The sequence below is a fragment of the Artemia franciscana genome, chromosome 7 (genome assembly GCF_032884065.1).
Source record: "Artemia franciscana chromosome 7, ASM3288406v1, whole genome shotgun sequence".
In the NCBI taxonomy this organism is placed as follows: domain Eukaryota; kingdom Metazoa; phylum Arthropoda; class Branchiopoda; order Anostraca; family Artemiidae; genus Artemia; species Artemia franciscana.
In genome coordinates, this window is record NC_088869.1 from 45712987 (window position 1) to 45735133 (window position 22147).

At 35.0% G+C, this 22147-nt stretch overlaps 1 protein-coding gene across 2 annotated transcripts in view; it reads right to left on the minus strand.

Moving 5' to 3' along the window:
* The window catches only part of LOC136029366 (ammonium transporter Rh type A-like), a 133595-nt gene extending 126370 nt beyond the window's left edge, over positions 1-7225 (minus strand). Inside the window, exon 1 of one of the 2 annotated variants that reach the window (XM_065707681.1) lies at positions 7058-7225. Coding sequence is in view for 1 of the 2 variants with exons in the window: in XM_065707680.1 (XP_065563752.1) it covers positions 299-301 (3 nt within the window). In the remaining variant the exon portion in view is untranslated. Of the gene's footprint in view, positions 1-298; positions 421-7057 lie in introns of those variants that run through there. The other variant, XM_065707680.1, reaches the window with a different exon arrangement.
* Between the last annotated feature and the right edge of the window lie 14922 nt (positions 7226-22147).

Genomic DNA, 22147 nt, shown 5'->3' on the forward strand with positions numbered 1-22147 from the left:
TCCATTCTCTCGTTAACATCCCCAAACATACCTTGAATGTTTCAACTTAAAAAAAAATACATTTTCAATGAGAACATTCCTCAAATATGTGTTTTTCGAAATTTCAGGGGACACAGCCCCCTTCCCCTATCGACATCACTGAAACGTTACACATATTATCCATAATCTCGTCGTGTGCTTTATTGATAATCAATTTTAGTATGTAGGTCTCAATCCAGTTCAAAAGCGGTAAATTAAGAAGAAACGCAATCGAATTTTATATGCTGCATCACATTCTAAAATGTTGTGTGATTATTACCATTATCGCCACAGATAGACTCGCCAGACTGAAGCGAAGCTTGGGTTGCAAGGGTCTAATGCTTCAGAACCCTCCTCTTCCAGCGTACAAACACGTATAACGGGTATCTAGCTCTGGCCGGGTATTCTTCTATTAGAAGAATGCCTTTCTGTTTCCACGGTCATCTCCTATTTCTGGTAAATTGAGAAGGCAGCTCTTCCAACTCGAGTAAAATGAATACAAGGAATCACAGTTCCTGCAATGGCTTCAATAACCATTTGTATAACATCAAAAGATCAACCTAGCAACTGAAGCTTATAGAGCTACTTATCATCAGTCTTTCACAGTCAATCGGAAGTAGGTGGAAAGGGTTTGTGTCAGGGTATTAGTGGGTGTACAAAAATTTTATTGTTCGATATTCCTCGATCCTACTTCCTAGGGCTATAATGAAAGGAAGGTTGATTCAAACACACTCAATAAAATAAATTAATGCACAGAGAGTCTTGCAACAATATCTGGGGCAGTTTGAATTTTTGGATGGATGTGATGTGAATGTCCGGATTTTTTAGTTTATTTAAACCTTGCTTCTTTTTCTTCTCCACTGTTTTATTTGAAATATTACAACCGTTTTTATATTTTTTTTTTAGTTGTTAAAGTTTGAAAATGGAAAGCAAGTGTGGTCCAAAAAATTCTTTTTCTTATCAGACAGTTCGTGGTAACGAACTGTGGGTAATGAGCGACGCGCCTCAATAGTAACCAAAACTCGAAAAGAGGGAATTTCGGCACCAATAGATATATCAAAAGGGTTGGCTCATAGTCCTGATTCTAAATATGTAAGAAAGAATCTTAAATATGTAAGAAGATTCTTTGAATAAGTTCAAAGAATCTTAATAAAAATCACATTATCTGACTCAGCGAACCCACTGCAGAGGTTCTATCTAAAAAAAATGAGGAATTTCAAATTTTTTGCCAGAAGAAAGATTACTCGTACATATTTATTTTTTTTCCAGGGGTGATCGTATCGATTCAATGGTTCTAGAATATTGAGACAGGGCTAATTCGAACTAAAATTAAAAGTTCTATTGCCCTTTTCAAGTGACCAAAAAGATTGGAGAGCAACTAGAACCCCTCCCGTGCCTCTTTTCCCCAATATCGTCCTATAGAATTTTTCAGATAGCCGTTTTGTTCAGCATAGTTCAAACGCCTCATAACTATGCCTTTGAAGATAATATGACTCCCCACAGCCCCAAAGGAAGGTCTTTAAGTTTAAAAAACTGCCCATTGTTTACGTAAAGTGCTTGTTACTGGGAAGTATGCATACATTTATCGAGCAAGGAGGAGGGGGGATTGAATTTTCTGCCGAGGAGGTTTTACACGGAGACAATCTTTCCATGGACTCTGAATTTTCTGGGGGTGAACTTTCAAGGGGAAATTTTACAGTGAGGGAATTCTTCAGAATTCCTAAACGAAAATATTTTATTTGTCTTACTTTCTCTTTGTCAACTCATTTTTACGGGTGCAGATACTAAGGGTAATTTTCGGGGTAGATTTTCATCAGGATTAGAGGTTTGAAGCTCCAATCAGCAAAATGTTGAATTTTCATTTTTTTTTTTTGCCAGAAAAAAGATCACGAATGTGTTTTTATTTGCTTTTTTCCAGGGGTAATTGTTTCGAGTCAATGGTCTAAGAATATCTGGAGAAGGTCCACTCTAACGGAAATTAAAAGTTCTACGGCCCTTTTTAAGTTACCAAAAATATTAGAGGGCAACTAGCCCCCCTCCCACGCCCCTCTCTCCAAAGTCACCCGACAAAATTTTTAAGTTAAGCATTTTGCTCAGCATAAGGAAAGTCTAACAACTACGACTTTGGGGAGAACATGACTACCCATAGCCCATGGTGAAAGGGCTGTACGTTCGAAATTTGCCAATTATTTCCGTATAATATTTGTTATTGGGAAGTATAAAGACATTTATCTTAGCAGGGGCGAATTTGTTGCTTTAGGGGGATTTTCCACGGGGAGAATAAATCTTGGGGAGGGAAGTTTTGCGGTGATGAACCTTCCAGGAAAAATTTTATACGTGGGAATTTGCCAGATTTCCTATACATTTTTTTTTATTTGGCTTACTCTTTGCTAACCCACTTTTACATGTGGAGATGTTCTCGGGGATTGTCGAAGGTAAATTTTGAGCGTGGTTGGGATTGTCTGTAGGTTTTTTTCATGGGAGGAGATTTTCCTCGGGAGAAATTTTCCACAAAGGAATTCTCCATGGGAGAAGCTCTCCATTGGGAAGTCTTCCGCGGGAGCATTTTTCCATGGGGTGGGGTGGGGGTGATTTCCAGGAAAAAATTTCTACAGAGGGAGGATTTCTGCCGTGGTTTGATATTCGATCATAAATCGAAGTCTTTTTCAAAAGAAAGTGTGCGAAGGAGAATTTATGAGGTGGAATCGACTGTAAAAAAAAAAAAATCAGAAAAAATTTCAGCGATGATGGAATTGTCCGGGCGGGGGGATTTGGCGTGAGGGAAACTCTCTATGGAAGACTGTTTTATGGGAGGGAGAATGTTTCATGGAGGAGGAGCCGGATTTTGAGCTATTTTTTTGAAAAACGACCAGAAATTAAATTAAAGAAATTGTCAAATTCAGATATTAATTTTTTTCAACTGAAATTAAGGAGCAAAATTCGAAGTTAATAAGAACAAAAATTATTTCGTATATGAGGAGGGGTTCCTCCTCCTAAATACCTTGTTTAATACGCTAGAGTTTTCTTTTCGCTCCAATTTTTTAAGGACGACTCCTGAAACAAGAAATCCATTTAATTAGAATAAGATACTTTTTAATTATAAAAACATTAGCGTGCAAGCAAAGCATTTACGAGATGGCAACCCCCTCATATTTGGAGCGATTTCTGCTCGATAAGTTTTTATTTTGCTCCTTACTTTTAATTGAAAAAACTTGTTTTTTTAATTAAAGGTATCTGGTATTTTTATCGAAGAAGAGCTATATTTGCTAATAAGAGAATAATCTAGATGTACTTTTAACCTACAAGTACATTAACTTTGTTGTTGTTCACAGAATTTCTAGATTCAAATGTGGTGTGAAAGAATGAAGAAAAAAATATCGCTATATTTCAGCGTCGTTGGTTTGACTAATTGTGTTGCGAGAGCAAAACTTTGGTTTTGTCCCATTTTTTTTTTCCTATGCCGCCGAACTCAGCTTATTCCTGGAAACTAGTAAGGGTCTACCCTGTGCAGTTTTTACGGAAAGTGGACCTCAGGCCGAATTGATGAATATGGCATTACATTTTGGAAAGCTCCGCAGAACTCTTGCCTGGGGCCAAAAAGGATGGTTTTTGCTTGTCCACGAGCCAAAGCCTAGGGTGTGCGAAGTGAAGTGGAGTTATATAGCATGTGTCAGAGAGAGTATCTGAAGTTGTGCAGCCAAGCTTTCGTTTCATCAAACCATGTTTCTGCTTTTGAGTGGAAAGCTCCATTCTAGCAGGCAAGCAGGCAGGCACCGCTTTCAAATTGAAGATGGACTAAAATCTATAAGTGTTAAATATTTGCGGCAGATACCCGGCCCCAGAGCCAACATATCTTCTTTGAGTGATAAATAGAAAAATTTACAGAAGCAGAAAAGCGGCATTTTCCCACGGGTCCGAAAGTGCTGCCCTGATTTCGGCTGGGTTTATCATTTGTTTTTTCGGACTTGAGATTGAGGTAGAGAAATGTTATCAGATGTACCTCTTAAACTTTAAAAGTTTTTTCATTGCTAAAGAAATTGAAATTGGAGGGCATCTAGGCCCCCTCCAACGCTCATTTTTTCCAAAAGTCACTGGATCAAAATTCTGAGATAGCCATTCTATTCAGCATAGTCGAAAAACCGAATAACTATGTCTTTGGGGACGACTTACTTCTCCACAGTCCCCGTGGGAGGGGCTACAAGTTACAAACTTTGACCAGTATCTACACATAGTAATTGTTATTGGGAAGTGTATAGACGCTTTCAGGGGGATTTTTCTTGGTTGGGGGAGGGTTTGAGGGAGTAGGTTATGCGGGGGATCTTTCCATGGAGGAATTTGTCATGGGGGAAGAAAATTTCCATGAATGGGGTGCAGGACTTTTTAGCATTTTTTAAAGAACAGTGAAAAAATAAATATGAATAAGTTTTTTCAACTGAAAGTAAGGAGCAGCATTAAAAATTAAATCGAACAGAAATTACTACGCTTATGAGGGGTTCACCTCCTCCTAATACCTTGATCTTTGCGCTAAAGTAACTATATTAATCTCAATTTATTCTACGGCCTTTGTGATTCAGGGGTGACCCGGCCTTTGTGACTTAAGTAATTGGAACAAAATTTATGCTTTAGTGTAAAGAGCGAGGTATTGACAAGGGGTGAGCCCCCTCATATATGTAATAAAAACATACGAATATAGAAGTTCGCTACATAAGTTACGTATATTTTTACTAATAAAAACGTTTGTAAAAAATTAAAAGTTCTAGTTGCCTTTTTAAATAACCGAAAAATTGGAGGGTAACTAGGCCTACTCCCCCAATCCTTTTTTCTCAAAATCGTCCAATCAAAACTATGGGAAAGTCATTTAGCCAGAAAAAAAAATTAATATGCAAATTTCGCTTTAATTATTCAGTGCGGAGAGCCAAAATCAAAATATACCTTAATTTAAAAATGTTCAAAAACTTTTTTTTTTATTTAATCTTAATAAGTTCCATATGAACTTCTGCAATTTTCGGCAGTAGCGGGCGACAAATGAAAAAAAAAGAAAAAAAAAGAAGGAAAACATTTAGGTGAAAAATCATCAAAATTAAGCTAAATATATACGGCACCAAAAAGTTTAAGAAGACTTAGCTTTTTTTAAAGGACATTTGGTTTTCAGAACCAACAAATTCTTATTTTTTAAGTTTTTACGGGCGAAAACATCGGCAATTATTATTACGTATATGAATGGGATTGCTCCCTCCTCAAGACCCTGTTCTTGAGTTCTTGACCCTGTTGTAAAAAAACAAGGTCTGTGAGGGGCTGTTTCCCATGCCACATAGCATATACGCCCCTACTTGAGAAGGCATGGGGGTTGTCAGCCCAACTCATGTTAATTTTTATCGTTTTGAGTTTGACTTGGTTATCTATTGCAATTTCTGTTCGTTTTGGGTTTAATTTATTTATTGATTTTGATTTTTGGTAGGTTTCAGCTTGGAAAATTATTTGAATTTATTTCTACTCATCTTTAGCTTAATGTAGCTCATTACAGTTCTTTAACAAACTTGTTTTGTGGAAAAAGTTTTTCAAATTAATTTCTGTTCGATTTTTATTGACAGTCTTTTTCATGGAATTTTTTTTTATATCTTTTTTTTTTATTAGACTGCATAGTTATACACTTTGAAAGTTATTTTTTATTTCTGGTCATTTTTGGTTTAATAAAGCTCTTTACTTTTCTTCAAAAAACTTATTCTGTATGTTTCCCATAACCAAATACTACCTGTAAAAGAAACAAAAGAGAGGGGAGCGTACAAAAAGGATTGGAGGCCAACCAGCCGCATGGGGGTGGTATTTTGCGGGGGGAGTATTTTCTGTGTGAGCCATTTTAAACGGGAGGTATTTTCAGGAGGGCGTATTTTTCAGGGGATAAACACCGGCCACCACCTTGAATATGCATATCAAGCCTACGGTAATATAGTTCTTATCGGCATAAGAAGGTTTGTTAACTCTGAGTCTATTTCCTTATAATTTATTATTACTAGATTTTTATCCTAACAAATAGATAAACATTCTAATGGGGATAAGTCCATTTATTTGGATAGCGAAAACAGGTAAAAAGTCTAGATATTTCGATCACGTATAAAGCGATCGTCGTCGCTAGAAACACTAAAGTATCTAAATTTATATATTTTAGTTTATTTTTAACACTTTAGTATTTCTACTGGTGATGATCGCTGTGTATCCAGACACCGCCTACCATGTACTATTTATCCAGACACCACCTGTCATGTACTGTTTCTGAACGCGTCCCTATCTTGTCTCCCATCCCTTGCTTAACCTCTATGTATGAAAAAACCTTCCTCCCTTTTCTGACAATATTGATAAAATAAACCGCTAGTTTTCCTTTTTTCCTTTCGTACTGGTGATACCCAAGTTTTATGTTCGTTTGATTCTTTTGTTCCTTCTACTCTGTTTATATGTTCTTTTTTAAATCTTTTTAATGCCAATTCTATCCCTCTCTTTTCTTAGTTATGTTTTAGTCTTTAACTTTTTAACTGTCTGATATTTTGCCGCTGATTTTTTTTTTTTTTTTTTTTTTTTTTTTTTTTTTTTTTTTTTTTTTTTTTTTTTTTTTTTTTTTACTAATGAATGGCTTTGCCTTTCTGATTTTATTGTTTGTTTTTTAGTTGTTGTTCTATTTTTATGATTTTGCTTTATTTGATGGTTTTATGACTCCGGAATGCGAATTCGGTCCTTCGGGGCTTGTGATAGACATTTTTGAAATTAAATGTCTTTATCTTATCTTATATGTAATCGAAATATCTAGACTTGTGTACCTTTTTTCACTATCTAAATAAATGGACCCATCCCCATTTGAACGTTTATTTTTTCATCATAGAAAGACAGTGAGGTGTGGGAAAAGGATACCTAATTTAAGATATTCCATCGAATATCCTAATAAAAAAATAATAAGGTTTCTTATTTTACCAAATTTCTAAATCCATTTGAATATTAAAAGAACGTATGTGAGACGCAAATTCACGTTCCAAAAAGAAGTTGTTCTTACCTCTAAGAGAAAAAATCCTTTCGATTTCTGTTAACTGACCTGCGACTCTACGTGAGACCTAGATTTGTACTACTACTATTTGTAGATGAAAACAAGCGAAGTGCTACTTGAACTATTCCTTTAAACTTGTTTTTTCACTCTACCTAAAATTTGTTTCCTGGGTTCTACGGAGTGGTCACACCTACAAAAAATTAATTCAAAAAAGAAAAAAAAAATTATCACATGGTCAGACTGGTTGCATTGTTTCCAGGAGCAATGGCCTATGAATCCTAGCAAGTTGATGAGACTATTTTTATGCATACCTTAAGATGGGTAGGATTGATAGGCTGATCTTGAAAGGCTTATTAGCATTCTTACTATATGTCTCCATATAAGAAACAACTGACGGTTTATATTACTTTAGTTAGTAAACCTAGTCCACTAAATACTACCCAAGCTTTCTTGATTTGAGAGAATTAAGCAAGCACTAAAATCGTCATTGATTTTAAAAGTTTTCTTTTTAGAAGTTCCTTGTAAGGTGGTCTTAATATACTTCTTAGAGGATAAGTCATTCTTTAGTTCCTCCCCCCTCTTCTTTTAGCAGGGACAACGTTTCAGGGGGAGGAGGGTTATTTGCCCCCAATAATGCAGGAAAAAATTATTATGTATTCTATGCCCCCTTGACTATCCGGATATGGGCCCCTTTTGCTTCTCCCTCAAATAAAAATACTAATCTTAATATACTTCTTAGAGAATAAGTCATTCTTTAGTTCCTTCCCCCTCCCCTTTTAGCAGGGACATCGTTTCGGGGGGAGGGGGTTGGGGTTAGTTGCCCCCAATAATGCAGGAAAAAATTATTATGTATTCTATGCCCCCTTGACTATTCGGATATGGACCCCTTTTGCTTCTCCCTCAAATAAAAATACTACAGATTCACCCCTGCCTCTTAGATGTATATGGTTCATTATAAAATTCCTCATCACACCGCAGGATGTCATAAGCTTTCTGCCAACTCAACTTCCTACCCATTTAGCGCTGCCTGTCTGAATCCAAGCCATACAACTCTCCGTCATATCTGCAATACTCTCGGCAAAACTTGTAAATATTTCTTTTAATAGTGAGAAAAGATGGTTCTGCAATCCGTGTTTGAAAAATTAGCGTAGGCTATGATAATCATATTCTTGGAAGGGAAAATATTTTATTACAAAGTCACGCACTTTCCAATTTGGGAGTGCTTTATTGTGTTGCGAGAGCAACACTTTGTTTTTTTTTTTTTTGTTTTTTTTTTTTTTTGTTTTTTTTTACCTTAGAAAGTAGTAAGGGTCTAACCTCTGCGGTTTTTACGAAAAGTGTGGACTTTAGGCTGATTTTTAGGCCCAATTTTTGTTAGAAAAATTCCTTCATGAGACAAATCAGTTTGAAAGTTTAAAGGAGTTGACAAATTCAGTAGTAAGGCAAAACCAAAAATAGGCTGATGCAGAAATGGCATCAGATGTGCCTCTTCTCTCATTGCTAATGAAATTAGAGGTTATCATTTGCTCCTTTCTAAGTGATGACGTTAGAAACTTGTCCTACGGCAAAATAGTCAACTTTTGAACTAAGACAGATAGATTTTTTTTTTCGACGGCAGTCGATAGCTCTTGATGAGCTGATGAAAGTAAATGTCATTCATTTTTTGGTAGAAAAAATCCTTCCTGAGATATACGAGTTTGAAAGTTCCAAGGGGTTGAAAGCTTAAGTAGTAAGGTACACACGGAAACCAAAAATAGGGCGATGCCAATTGTCAGACATATAGTTTTGAGCAACAGTCGGCTGTTAGCTCACAATCATGTTCGGCAATGAGGGGTTCGCAACTTTCACTAGTTGGTGTACCTATTTTTTGTTTCCGGTGTATTTGATGGTAAGACCAGTTTAGTTCCAGTGGTAAGACATGTAGGGGACTTGTAAGTAATAATCGGCTGTTAGACTACAATCATCTTCAGCTATGAGGAGTTTGCAACTTTTTCCAGTTGCAATGAGGGGTTTACAACTTTTGCGAGTTGGAGTACCTAGTATTTACTTTAAGATCCTTACATATTAACAACTTCAGCGTTTGATCGAAGCGAGGAAACAAAACCAAAATGTTGCTCTCGCAACACTTTACTCAGCGAAGCCAAAAAAGGTTGCTGCAGCACCTCACATTGTCCATGCAACGTAGATCTAGTTTTTTACGTCTTTGGACTAGCACCATAAAACCAAATAGCACCTCAGAATTTCAACGAAGGGGGACCCATTTCCCCTCCCCCTATTCTCCCTCCGTGCCCTGTTTTGCTAAATATCCTCCACTCCGAAACTTCCAAAGAAATATAATAAAACTTTCGAGATAAAGTTTTTGTTCAGAATAATCAAAAATTCTAACAACTATTTCTTCTGTGATAATATGATCCCCAGGTCCCATAGGTTAAAGTCGTAAATACTTCAAACAACCAAAAATTTAAAAACAAGCTGGTATGTTAGTTTTTATGGTATGGCGGGTATGTTTGGTCGTGTGTTTATGATTAGCTAAAAATTAGCTTTCAAGGATTATTCTTATGGCCAAGGGAATCGCACATTTTGCTAGGGGAGTTGAAGATATCCCAAAATAGGGCCAAAAACTTTTTTTCACGACCATTTCGAAATTTACAGCCATAGTTTCTTAATCTAAGACGAGTATAATGTACACGATAATGTACACGAGTATAATGTACTGAAAAAGGGTTAAACACTTTTTGAACTTTATATATCCGTAAGTTCTTAGGCTAATAGTCCCAAAAACTAAGAAGGGAAACAACAGTTTTTCCTGAAAACAGGACCCGTAAAAGGACCAAAGAAATTTCTTTCTGAACGACTTGAAACTTTAAACTGTGAAACCCCGGGCAAGGAGAGAGATAATGTACAAAGCAATTTTAGTTTGGGGGCAAGGTCCGCCCAAAATGGGTCCTAAAATAGTTCATTTGTTTGATCGGGAAGGAAAAGCTTTCCAATGAGTGTGTTCGTAATCAGGGTAGCAGGAACAGCTGAAACCTAGTCAAGAGTGCTCCCCCTCCCATAATTACCAAAAGTTAAAAAAACACATTTTACTATGTATTGTTCTTTTGATTTGGCTGTAATAACTTTCATTGGCTGTATCTGTTACGTTGAAACCCATTTTTGAACTAGACTTTGAAAGATTGCATTACAAAAAATACTTTATAGAAGATCGTCATACTAGAAAATGTGTTTGAAAAATGGCCATCAAATTCTTTTTAATTTGTGAAAATACTTTTTCTATTTCATTTTAAAACAATTTTTAAAATCTGGCGAATTTTCAGGATGCTCAAACATCAATCAAGACCAGGGTTGCCACTGAACGCAATAAAAAATTAACGTTTTCTCTTAAAACAAATCACTAAAAGCCAAATTGAATGTGAAACATCTTAGTGCGCTAAATAGGTCCATATCTGTTGCATAATTTTTATACCGATCATTTTATATTATGCCGATGCATATTTTTACCTATTTTTAGGTGAATTTATGCTGGCTACTGGTATTTACATAATATGGTGAATATATACGTGCTACTAGTCTTCACAACAAAGGGAATACATTTTTCATACCAACAGATTTTAAAATGCCACACTCATACGGATTTTCTTCACAGAACTAATTACAGTTTCCATCTTATGTGTTCATTTCCTGATATTGCAGATTCTTATGACTTAAAAAACATACAGGAAAATAGTGATTAATAGATGTGCTTACCTACAGTGGATTAAGACTCTTTCGTACCCACGCACCAAAAATGGATGTAATTCACAAAATTTTTACATTTGGCATCGCTTGCAGTTCAAATTTTAACATGTATTTCAAATTACTACAGAGTATTAGGTGACAAGTGCAAGCTTTTTGTTTTCAGCCATGTCGATTTTTGAAGATCAAGTGTTTGTCCAAACTCCTCTCTCAGGCTTAGGAAAAATGATTGGTTTGGGAATAATCCAAACGGAAAACTCATACAGTCTTAACTCAACTAGGCTCAACTCAACTGCGGCTAACCATCATTTTCATTTTCCTCTTTAGTGTTTTTTTTTTTTTTTTTTTTTTTTACTTCCCATATGCATTCACGATCGTAAAGCCTTGTGAAGTGGAATGCCTTGTGAAGAAGAATGCATGTGCTGTGCTTGAAAACTTGTATATTTTCATAAAAAATATATATATTGCCTTACCTTGAAGCCATTTTTACCACCTAAATTCCTTTATGTTAGAAAAGTGAAAACAAATTAAGTTTTTTTCTTACCAATAACTATGTGATAGCTGTATTACTGCTTAAAAGTGAAATGGAACAAAAATCCCAAATAAAAAGGTTTGGTAAACATTGACGTGAAACCTTTGGATAGTTATCATTCCTAGATTTTATCTTTCTTTTTGGCCAGAATATCTGTTTCAACTATAGAACTGAGGATATCAAAATAACAAAATACTATACAATTATGACTTTCACCGCAAAATCTCTTTAAATCTGTCATGTCCTTTTGTATTAAAAAACCAAGATTAATGAATGAGGGACTAAAGGAAGAATTCATTGACCATAATCCAGATGTAATTTTTTTTTTCACGGAAGAACCCGCGAAACATTTAATGTGGACGTGAAATAGGGTGTGACATATGCTTATATCTTTCCTACTTCTTCATGAATTTAATAACCTTAAATGAAAGTACGATTCTTCATCTTCTTCTTAAATTGATTAAATGAAAAAAAAACTAGTTTTTTTAAATGAAAGTAAGGGGCGACATTAAAACTTAAAACGAACAGAAATTACTTCGTATATGAAATGGGTCGTCCCTTCCACGGTCCCTCGCTCTTTACACTAAAGTTTTTAATTGTTTTAAAAAGTAGAACTGTGGCAAAGAGTCAAACTTTAGCGCAAAGAGCGAGGGATTGTGGAGGGGACAACCCATTTCATATACGGAGTAATTTCTGTTTGTTTTAAGTTTTAATGTCGCTCCTTACTTTTAGTTAAAAAAACTAGTTTTTTTTATTTAATTTCTGAAAGTTTTTGAATTAATGCATGTTTGATTTTGGCTCTCCGCACATAAATTATTAAAATGAAATTTTCATATTAATTCTTTTTTGGCTAAATGGCTTTCTCTTAGGTTTGATCAGACGATTTTGAGAAATAAGGGGTGGGGAAGGAGGTCTAGCTGCCCTCCAATTTTTCAGTTACTTAAAAAGGCAACTAGAACTTTTAATTTTTAACGAACGTTTTTACGTAACTTAAGAATTAACTTACGTAACAAACTTTTATATTCTTATGTTTTTATTATGTATATGAGGGGGTTTATCCCCTCGTTAATACCTCGCTCTTTACGCTAAATCTTAAGTTTTGTCCCAATTCTTTAAGAATGACCCCTGAATCAGAAAGGCCGTAGAATAAATAGTTGAAATTACTAAAAATGCTTTAGCATAAAGAGCGAGGCATTAATCTCCTCCGAAATACCTCGCTCTTTATGCTAAAGTATTTTTAGAACCCCTCATATGCATAATAATCTCTGTTCGTTTTAAGTTTTAATTCTACTCCTTACTTTCAATTGAAAAAACTATCATACCCCCTCCTCCCACATACCCCCTCCCCTCAACCCCACCCCCAAACCAAAAAAATCCCCCTGAAAACGTCTGTACACTTCCCAATAACCATTACTGTATGTAAACACTGGCCAAACTTTGTAAGGTGCAGCCCCTCCCCCAGGAACTGTGGGGGAGTAAGTCATCCCCAAAGACATAGTTATTATGGTTTTAGACTGTGCGGAACAAAATGGCTATCTCAAAATTTTGATCCGTTGACTTTGGGAAAAAATGAGCGTGGGAGGGGGCCTAGGTGCCCTCCATTTTTTGGTCACTTAAAAAAGGCACTAGAACTTTTCATTTCCGTTAGAATGAGCCCTCTTGCAGCATTCTAGGACCACTTGGTCAATACGATGACCCCTGGAAAAAAAATTAAACACGCACCTATGATCTGTCTTCTGGCAAAAAATACAAAATTCCACATTTTTGTAGATAGGAGCTTGAAATTTTTGCTATAGGGTTCTCCGATACGCTGAATGCAATAGTGTTATTTTCGTTAAGATTTTATGACTTTTAGGGGGTGTTTCCTCCTATTTCCCAAAATAAGGCAAATTTTCTCAGGCTCGTAATTTTTGATGACAAAGACTAAATTTGATGAAACTTACATATTTAAAATCAGCATGAAAATCCGATTCATTTGATGTATCTTTTAGCATCAAAATTCTGTTTTTTAGAGTTTCGTTTACTATTGAGCCGGGTCGCTCCTTACTACAGTTCGTTACCAGGAACTGTTTGAAAGAAAAACTTAAACTAATTTTTGAACTTAAAGTTAAAATAGCAAAACATGATTTTCCAACCGACAGCAAAACATGAAGACTTCGTTTAATTATAAAAGCAAATGCTTGGGTTCAATGAGTTCTGATTATTAATCTTCTAGAACTTCCAAACGAAAGTAAAACAGTTCAAAATAGGGATGATACCTTTTTATTGACAGTGAAATATAAAATTATTTAACTGGATATTTCGAACACATATACAGTGTTCATCATCAGCAGTAAAACTCAAAATTATTTAACTGGATATTTCACTGTCAATAAAAAGGTATCATCCCTATTTTGAACTGTTTTACTTTCGTCATGGAAAGGCAGTGTGGTCTTCGAAGTTATCTACCTAGAACTTCCAGTTCCTTTGCCTTCGACACAGGTGCATCAGGTGTGTCCCAGAATACACCCGGGACATAGAATACAACTTAGCAGTTGCTGCCGCAACCCAGGCAGCTCATCCTATCGGTAAACTGAGCCGTCACAGGTTTAGTGTACAGTCTTGCCACCACGAATTTCTAAGACCAGGGCCGTAACGAAAATTTTGGTTGGAGGGAGAGTTACAAAAAATATGTAAAAAATCTATATATATATATATATGTATTTTGGTTACGTTCTTACGAGTTGGACAAAAATTTAGAGGGAGAAGGCCTTGCCTATGACTCCTTTTGGAGTCTGTTACATATCAAAAGTTTACTTTTGACAAGTAAGATTAAACCTAATAAATTATTATAAAATTGTGTTTCTTTAGAGTTTCAGTTATTATCGGGCTGACACGCTCCTTTTAACTGAACTATTTGATTTTGCTGTATAGAAAATTAATCAACCAAAGCAATCGGTGAAAGTTTTGCCTTTGAAGCTCTTAACCTTAGGGCTTAGCTCTTAGCCTGAAGTTTTAACTTAATACTCTAAGCCGTTCCTTGATATCGCAAATACGGCTTCATGATAATCTTTTTTGCAAATAGTGCCTTTTCATTTCGTTCAACACTACGAACAACCCTGAAAGTTCAGACGTAACACCCCTGGCTAATTAATACCGTATTTTATGCCTGAAATACAACATTTTGACAACCTGGACGAACAGAGGTCAACTGTGGCTGCGAAACCGAGCATCTATACATCAGATGAAATATCAAAACATAAATATCGATTTAAAAAGAATATTTGAATATTTTTTCCAGAAACTGCAACAATGAGGGTTTCAGTTTTTAATGGATCCATAAGGGGTATACTGTTGGAGTTATCAATCTCTCAAGACGTTAATACGCGCATCTGGGTCTTACGCAATACTATAGCACACCTGTAACGGTATAGTACACATGTATATTACGTAATAGGGTTTGTTTTCTAAGAGATGCAGGTGTTTGTTATGTTAATTACTTAAAAAGCGAATGAGGGCTAGGAAAAAATATTCAGGGGCTCCTGCCAAATTATGATTTTTTTGGATGTTACGTAATTAGTCAATATGCAAACGTACGTGTTATGTAATAGTTTCTTTAATTGTTTAAAAACCTGAGAGGGCCAGGAAAAAAACCATCAAGGCCCCGCTAAGTTATGTTTATTTGTGGTTTTGACGTAACACGGAATGTTTCCTAACAAAGAGACGTGATAATTACAAATTCCAAATATAAAAGTCTTATTAAGTCTAATTTTACCCATCAAAGGCTACGAGCCTAAAAAATCTGCTTTATTTTTCAAAAAGGGGAAAAACCCCAAAAAAGTCAAAGCATCTTAAAAACATTATCAGATTTCAGAGAACCCTACTGTACAGGTTTCAAGTTTCTATCTTTAAAAATGTGAAATTTTGTTGTTTTTTGCCAGAAGAAAGAACACGATTGTACTTTTATTTTTGTTTGTTTTTTCCCATTGATAATCGCATCGACCCAGTGGCCCTAGAAAATCGAGAGAGGGTATAATTTAACGTAAATTAATATCTCTAATGCCCTTTGTAAATGACAAAAAATATTGGAGGGTGGCTAAGCCCCCTCCCATGGCTCCCTTTTTTCCAAAATCGCCCGATCAAAATTTTGAGACAGCTATTTTGTTAAAGATAGTTGAAAGGCCCAACAACTATGCCTTTGGAGATAACATGACCCCCAAAGCTCCTATGGAAAGATTTTTAGGTTGTAAAATTTCCTCATTGTTACTGTATACCATTTGTTATTGGGAAGTATGCATACATTTTTCGGGTCTTGTGAGGAGGACGAATTTTCAGCTATGGTGATTTTGTGCGGAGAACATTTTCAAAGGGGAGGAAAGTTTCCAGGGGTGACTTTTTCAGGGTAGCCCTGCTGAAATTTTCCTCCATGGAGAATCTCCTTGGAAATTTTCCTCACATTTGGAATAGATATAGTATTTTCAGTTTAATGTGGTCAAAAAAATAGATGATTTATTCACTTGTCGTGTGCAATGTTTGATTAAGAATATACAGAAAAGCTCAACAATTCTTGGCAGTATTACGGTTGAACCCTCACATTAATTAAAACTTGCTAAGGATGTTAATCGGTTGGGAAAAATTGACACCTAGAGTTTTAAAATTACCTTCCTCTTTGTATCTTTATTTTTTAAAAACAAAATTTAGTAAATTAAACAATTTTTTTGTGTGGATTATGGAATTAGGAGGGGTGCTAAATATTTTTTTTAATGTCTAAAATTCCTTTCACCAAGCAAAGCTCGGTCTCCAAGTGCTGCACATTAAAACTGATAACAATAGATAAATAAAATGGGTTAGTCATGCTTAGAAACGAGCGTTAAATTTCTGAATTGTGAAAAAAATTTACTTATTTTCTTTGGATTCACTTTATCCTATTTTGCAGCAGACATTTCGCAGAGCATGCTGATCCAGAGATAAATGTCATAAAGGTAGGGCTGGCGTTACATGAAAAGCGACAAATAACAGAAATAATACTTAGTACATTTATGTCTATTCTTTTTTGGAGCTGGTTAAAAGAAATATCTAGAAAAATAAAAACAGCAGGAAGAAATAGTACGTTATCAGTGCAAATTACGCGTTTTCATTACAAACAAGAGAATTTGGAGCCATATTGGAATTTTGATTTAAATGTTGGAGGTAAAAATTAAAACAATTAAATGATTCCTGGAGCTAATCCCCCTACTAACTTCTATGACTAAACTACAACCTATTTTGCCTATCTAGCTGCCGGACGAATATTAGTATAAAAATCACCAAGTCTCATTTTCTTTTTCGATTATCTATTTTTCATATTTTTCAATGAAAAAAATTCTTGTTTCTAATGATATTTAGTTTTTCAGTGATTCTATCTTTTTCCTCTTTGCAGATTTAAAAGGGGGGGGGGTATTCATGTCAAATTTTGAAAGTTTTAAAGCCAGAAGATCTTTCTTGAACGGATAAATTTTAAGAAGTAAAAGACCCTGAACTATCAGGATAAAAATGATTCGAACAAACATGGCGAAACAGGAGGTATTGTACTTTTTGCAATTTTGCCATTAAGTATGCTCACCTAATTACTTGATGATAAGGTTTCAAAGGTGGTATATCTGTATATATATATATATATATATATATATATATATATATATATATATATATATATATATATATATATATATATATATATATATATATATATATATATATATATATATATATATATATATATATATATATATATATATATATATATATATATATATATATATATATATATATATTAATTTTGAACATTTGAGGAAGATTAATGGACCCCTGTTTTTCGCGTTATTTTATATTGAAAATGAGGAGTAATTCAATATAAAAAAAAATCTGTTTAAAGTAAAGAACGAAGTTGAAACTTAAAACGAGCAAAAATTTTAAAGTTACCTAATAATTTCTCTCCAAATTATTGGGATGGGCTTAACTGTCCCCCTTTTTCCCCGCCTAAACGACACCACTGTCAGAAACACTAGTTGCTCCGAACCTGTAACAGGTTGTTACTTGAGTGCTAAGAATAAAAATAAGCTAACTTTAATCCGGCCATTTCATTGATAATGCTATAACCCATCTTGAGGCTCCTGCATGCCTAACCAAACCTTCCTTTTTAAATACCTTCTTCTTGTTCCAATTTCTGTTGTTTTTTAGATTTGGTTCTGAGCCAAAGAAAGAAAGGGAGGAGCTCTACCCCTTATTGGTATTATTAGCCTGTTATAACCAAATAAAAATTATATAAAATAATGTTTCTAATAGCTTTATAAAACACATCAAAGTTTAGAGCTGGACAGAATATGTAAATTAATCCCGATCTTGGGACCACATGTGCATGCACTCTTCTTCCTGATGGGAGGGGGAGATACCAAGAGGATAAAGAGTAAAGATAGCCCATTACTTTCCTAAGTCTTTATTAGGACGTTTTTTTTTTCAAACGATAACGAAGAAAAGTTACAAAGACGTTATTCGCGAGGACGCCGGCAGAAAATTTTCCAGGGGGACCAAACACCAAAATAGCAGTGGTGATTAAGTGAAAGGTAGTATATTTCAGAATATTTTTTTCGTAGGAATAAGTTTATTCTTAACTACTTTAAGAACTTTAAATACTTTAAGTTGCCCTCCAATCTTTTGGTTACTTAAAAAGACAACTAGAACTTTTTATTTTTTCGAACGTTTTTATTAGTAAAAAATATATGTAACTTACAAATTAACTTAAGTAACGAACTTCTGTGTTCGTATAATTTTATTAGGTATGTGAGGGGTTTTTCCCCCTCGTTAATACCATGCTGTTTTCACTAAAGCTTAAATTGTGCCCCAATTCTTTAAGAATGACCCCTGAATTAAAAAGGCCGTAAAATAGATAGTTGAAATTACTAAAAAAAACTTTAGCGTACGGAGAAAATATTGAGGAGATGAACTCCTCATATGCGTAATATTTTCTGTTCGTTTTAAGTTTTAATACTGCTCCTTACTTTCAGTTGAAAAGACTTTTTTATATTTATTTTTTCATTGCTTTTGTTTTAAATAATGCTAGATAATACTGTGCCCCCTTCATGGAAATTCTTTTCTCCCTTGAAATGTTCCTCCACGGAAATATCCTTCCACGTAACCCCCTCCTCTCAACCCCCACCCCAACAAAGAAAAAAAATCCCCTGAAAATGACTGTACACTTCCCAATGGCCATTACTTTTTTTAAAAACTGGTTAAGTTCGTAACTTGCAGCCCCTCCCCTGAGGTCTATGAGGGAGTAACCCAAAGACATAGTTATTGGGTCCCTAAAGGCATAGTTATTGGGTTTTTCGACTATGTTGAACAAAATGACTATCTCAAAATTATGGTTCGTTGACTTTGGGAAAAAACTGAGCGTGGGAGGGGGCCTAGGTGCCTTTCAGTTTTTTGGTCATTCAAAAAGGGCACTAGAACTTATAATTGCCTTTAGAATGACACCTCTCGCGACATTCTAGGACCATTGGGTCGATACAATCACCCCTGGGAAAAAGAAAAAAAAACAATAAACACAGGTCCGTGATCTGTCTTCTTGCAAAAAAACGAAATCCCACATTTTTGTAGATAGGAGATTAAAGCTTCTACAGTAGCGTTCTCTGATACGCTGAACGCGATGGTGTTATTTTTGTTAAGATTCGATGACTGTTAGGGGGTATTTTTCCTATTTTCCGAAATAAGGCAAATTTTTCTCAGACTCGTAACTTTTGACAGGTAAGATTATTTTGATGAAAGGTAAGATTAATAAGATTAATTATAATGATTTAAAATCACCATAAAATCCAATTCTTTTGATGCATCTATTAGCATTAAAATTCCATTTCTTGCAGTTTCGTTTACTATTGAACCGGATCGCTCCTTACTCAAGTTCGCTATTACAAAATCGATCCTTACAAAATGTTGAAGAGGTAAAAACAAAAAAAAAACATCTAACCTACTGTATTGAAAATGTATGTATATCCCTAAATTTGAAATTTGATAATAAGATACAAAATTATATGATATTTTGAAGTCTATAGAAAAACTTTCTTTTTTGCTTGCCTTTTTTCTAGTGGTTTCAAATAAACAACCAAAATTCAATTTCAACTTTTCTCAAAACAAGCTCGTTACCACGAACTATTTGATTAGCCATGGCTTGATGCCCACACCTATTTGATCTTAATTCGATTTTAAGTTCCGGCAGTCTTGCAATGCAAGCAACTGTTGACTGTATATTAAAAAAAAAACTCCACTAATAAAATAAAGTCGGTAAAAAGAAAGTAAGACAAATGCAAAAAGGAATCGTATAGGAATTCTGGAAGATTCCCCTTGTGAGATTTCCCTTGAAAAGTCCACACCCCCAAAAAAACAACTTTCCTCCCTAAGAAAAATACGCCTCTTGGACAATCCAATCCATCAGAAAATTCACCCCTTCCCTTTAAAAATATCTATATACCTCAATACTTCTCATTAACAATTACTATGCGTACTAAATGGAAAAATTCACAATTTACAGACTTTTCCCAAGGGGCTCTGGGCGGGGGGGGGGTCATTTTATCCCCAAAGGCATATTTATTGGACATTTTAAGTATAGTGGATAAAATAGCTATTCTAAAAATTTTATTGGACGACTTTCGGGGAAAATGTGTGGGAGGAGCTAGTTCCTCTCCAATTTTTTCATCACTCAAAAAGAACACTAAAAGTTTTACTTTCCGTTCAAAGGAGTCCTCTCTATATTCTCTAGAACCATTGCCTCAATACGATCACCCTTGGGGAGAACAAAAAAAACAACAGACAAATAAACACGCACCCGTGATCTGGCAAAAAAATGCAAAAGTCTCCATTTTTGCAGGTGAGAGCTTGAAACGCTCTGTGTATCTTTGATATTCTGAATCTGGTGGTGCGATTTATGTTAGGATTTCTCGACGTTTCAGAGGTGTTCTCCCTCTTTTTCAAAAACTAGCTAATTTTTTGATAGCTTTTTCTGATAGTTTGCTTCTTTTTCTTAACTCTACTTTTTAAAACAATAAAAAACTTTAGCGTAAAGAGCGGGGCGTTGAGGAGGAAAAGTCCCTTTCAAATACGGAGTAATGTATGTTCATTTTAAGTTTTAATGTTGCTCCTTACTTTCATTTAAAAAAAAATTGTTTTTTTAATTTAATTTCTGGATGTTTTTTAATTCATGCATGTTTTGATCTTGGCTCTCCGCACATAAATAATTAAAACAAAGTTTGCATATTAATTTTCTTTTTGGCTAAATGGCCAAGTTGCCCTCCAATTTTTTGATTACTTAAAAAGGCAACTAGAACTTTTAATTGTTTTACGAACATTTTCATTAGTAAAAAATATACGTAATTTACGAATTAACTTACTTAACGAACTTCTATATTCTTATCTTTTTATTGCGTATATGAGGGAGTTCACCCCTCGTCGATACCTCGCTCTTTACACTAAAGCTTAAATTCTGTCCCAATTCCTTAAGAATGGCCCTTGAATCACAAAGGCCGTAGAATAAATAGTTGAAATTACTAAAAAATACTTTAGCGTAAAGAGCGAGGTATTAGGAGGAGGTAAACCCCTCATATGCGCAATAATTTCTGCTCGTTTTAAATTTTAATGCTGATCCACACTTTCAGTAGAAAAAACTTCTCATATATATTTTTTCATTTTTTTAAATAATGCAAAAAAATCCTGCGCCCCTTCATTGAAAGTCTCTTTTCCCATGAGGAGTTTTTCCATGGAAAGATCCTCCCACGAACCCCCCCCCCACCTCAACTCTCCCTCCCAAACCAAAAAAAAATTCCTCCTGAAAGGTCTGTACACTTCCCAGTAACCATTACTATATGTAAACACGGGTCAAAGTTTTTAACTTGCAACCCCTCCCACGGGGACTGCAGGTTAGTAAGTCGTCCCCAAAGACATAGTTATTAGGTTTTTCGACTATGGTGAATAAAATGGCTGTCTCAGAATTTTGATCCGGTGACTTTGGGGAAAAAATTAGCGTGGGAGAGGGCTTAGGTGCCCTCCAATTTTTTTGATCACTTGAAAAGGGCACTAGAACTTTTAATTTCCGTTAGAATGAGCCCCCCCCCGCGACATTCTAGGACCACTGGGTCGGTACGATCACTCCTGGAAGAAAAAACAAATAAACACGCATCCGTGATTTGTCTTCTGGCAAAAGATGCGATATTCCACATTTCTGTAGATAGGGGCTTGAAACTTCTACAATAAGGTTCTCTGATATGCTGAATCTGATGGTTTGATTTTCATTAAGATTTTATGACTTTTAGGGGGTGTTTTTCCCTATTTTCTAAAATGAGGCAAATTTTCTCAGGCTCGTAATTTTTGATAGATAAGACTAATCTTGATGAAATTTGTATATTTAAAATCAGCATTAAAATGCAATTTTTTTGATGTAACTATTGGGAAAAAAAAATCCATTTTTTAGAGTTTCGGTTACTATTGAGCCGGGTCGCTCCTTACTACAATTCGTTACCACGAACTGTTTGACTAAGAGGCTAGAGTGTGATTTGCACTTCGATGAAAATGATTTGGATTTTGAGAAGTGCGGTTTTTACAACAGTGACATAAAAAAATCATGTCAAACGGCTAATACAGGTTTAAAGATCTAAAGGATTTCCACTTATGTATATCAATGATTAAATGAACAAAGGCGAATAAAGAGGGTAAAATTTGAACTTGTTCTAAAACCATTTTCGATATTTAGTACTTTTGTTACCCTTTAGCAAAGTGTGATTTGCACTTTGATGAAAATGATTTGGATTTTGAGAAGTGCGGTTTTTACA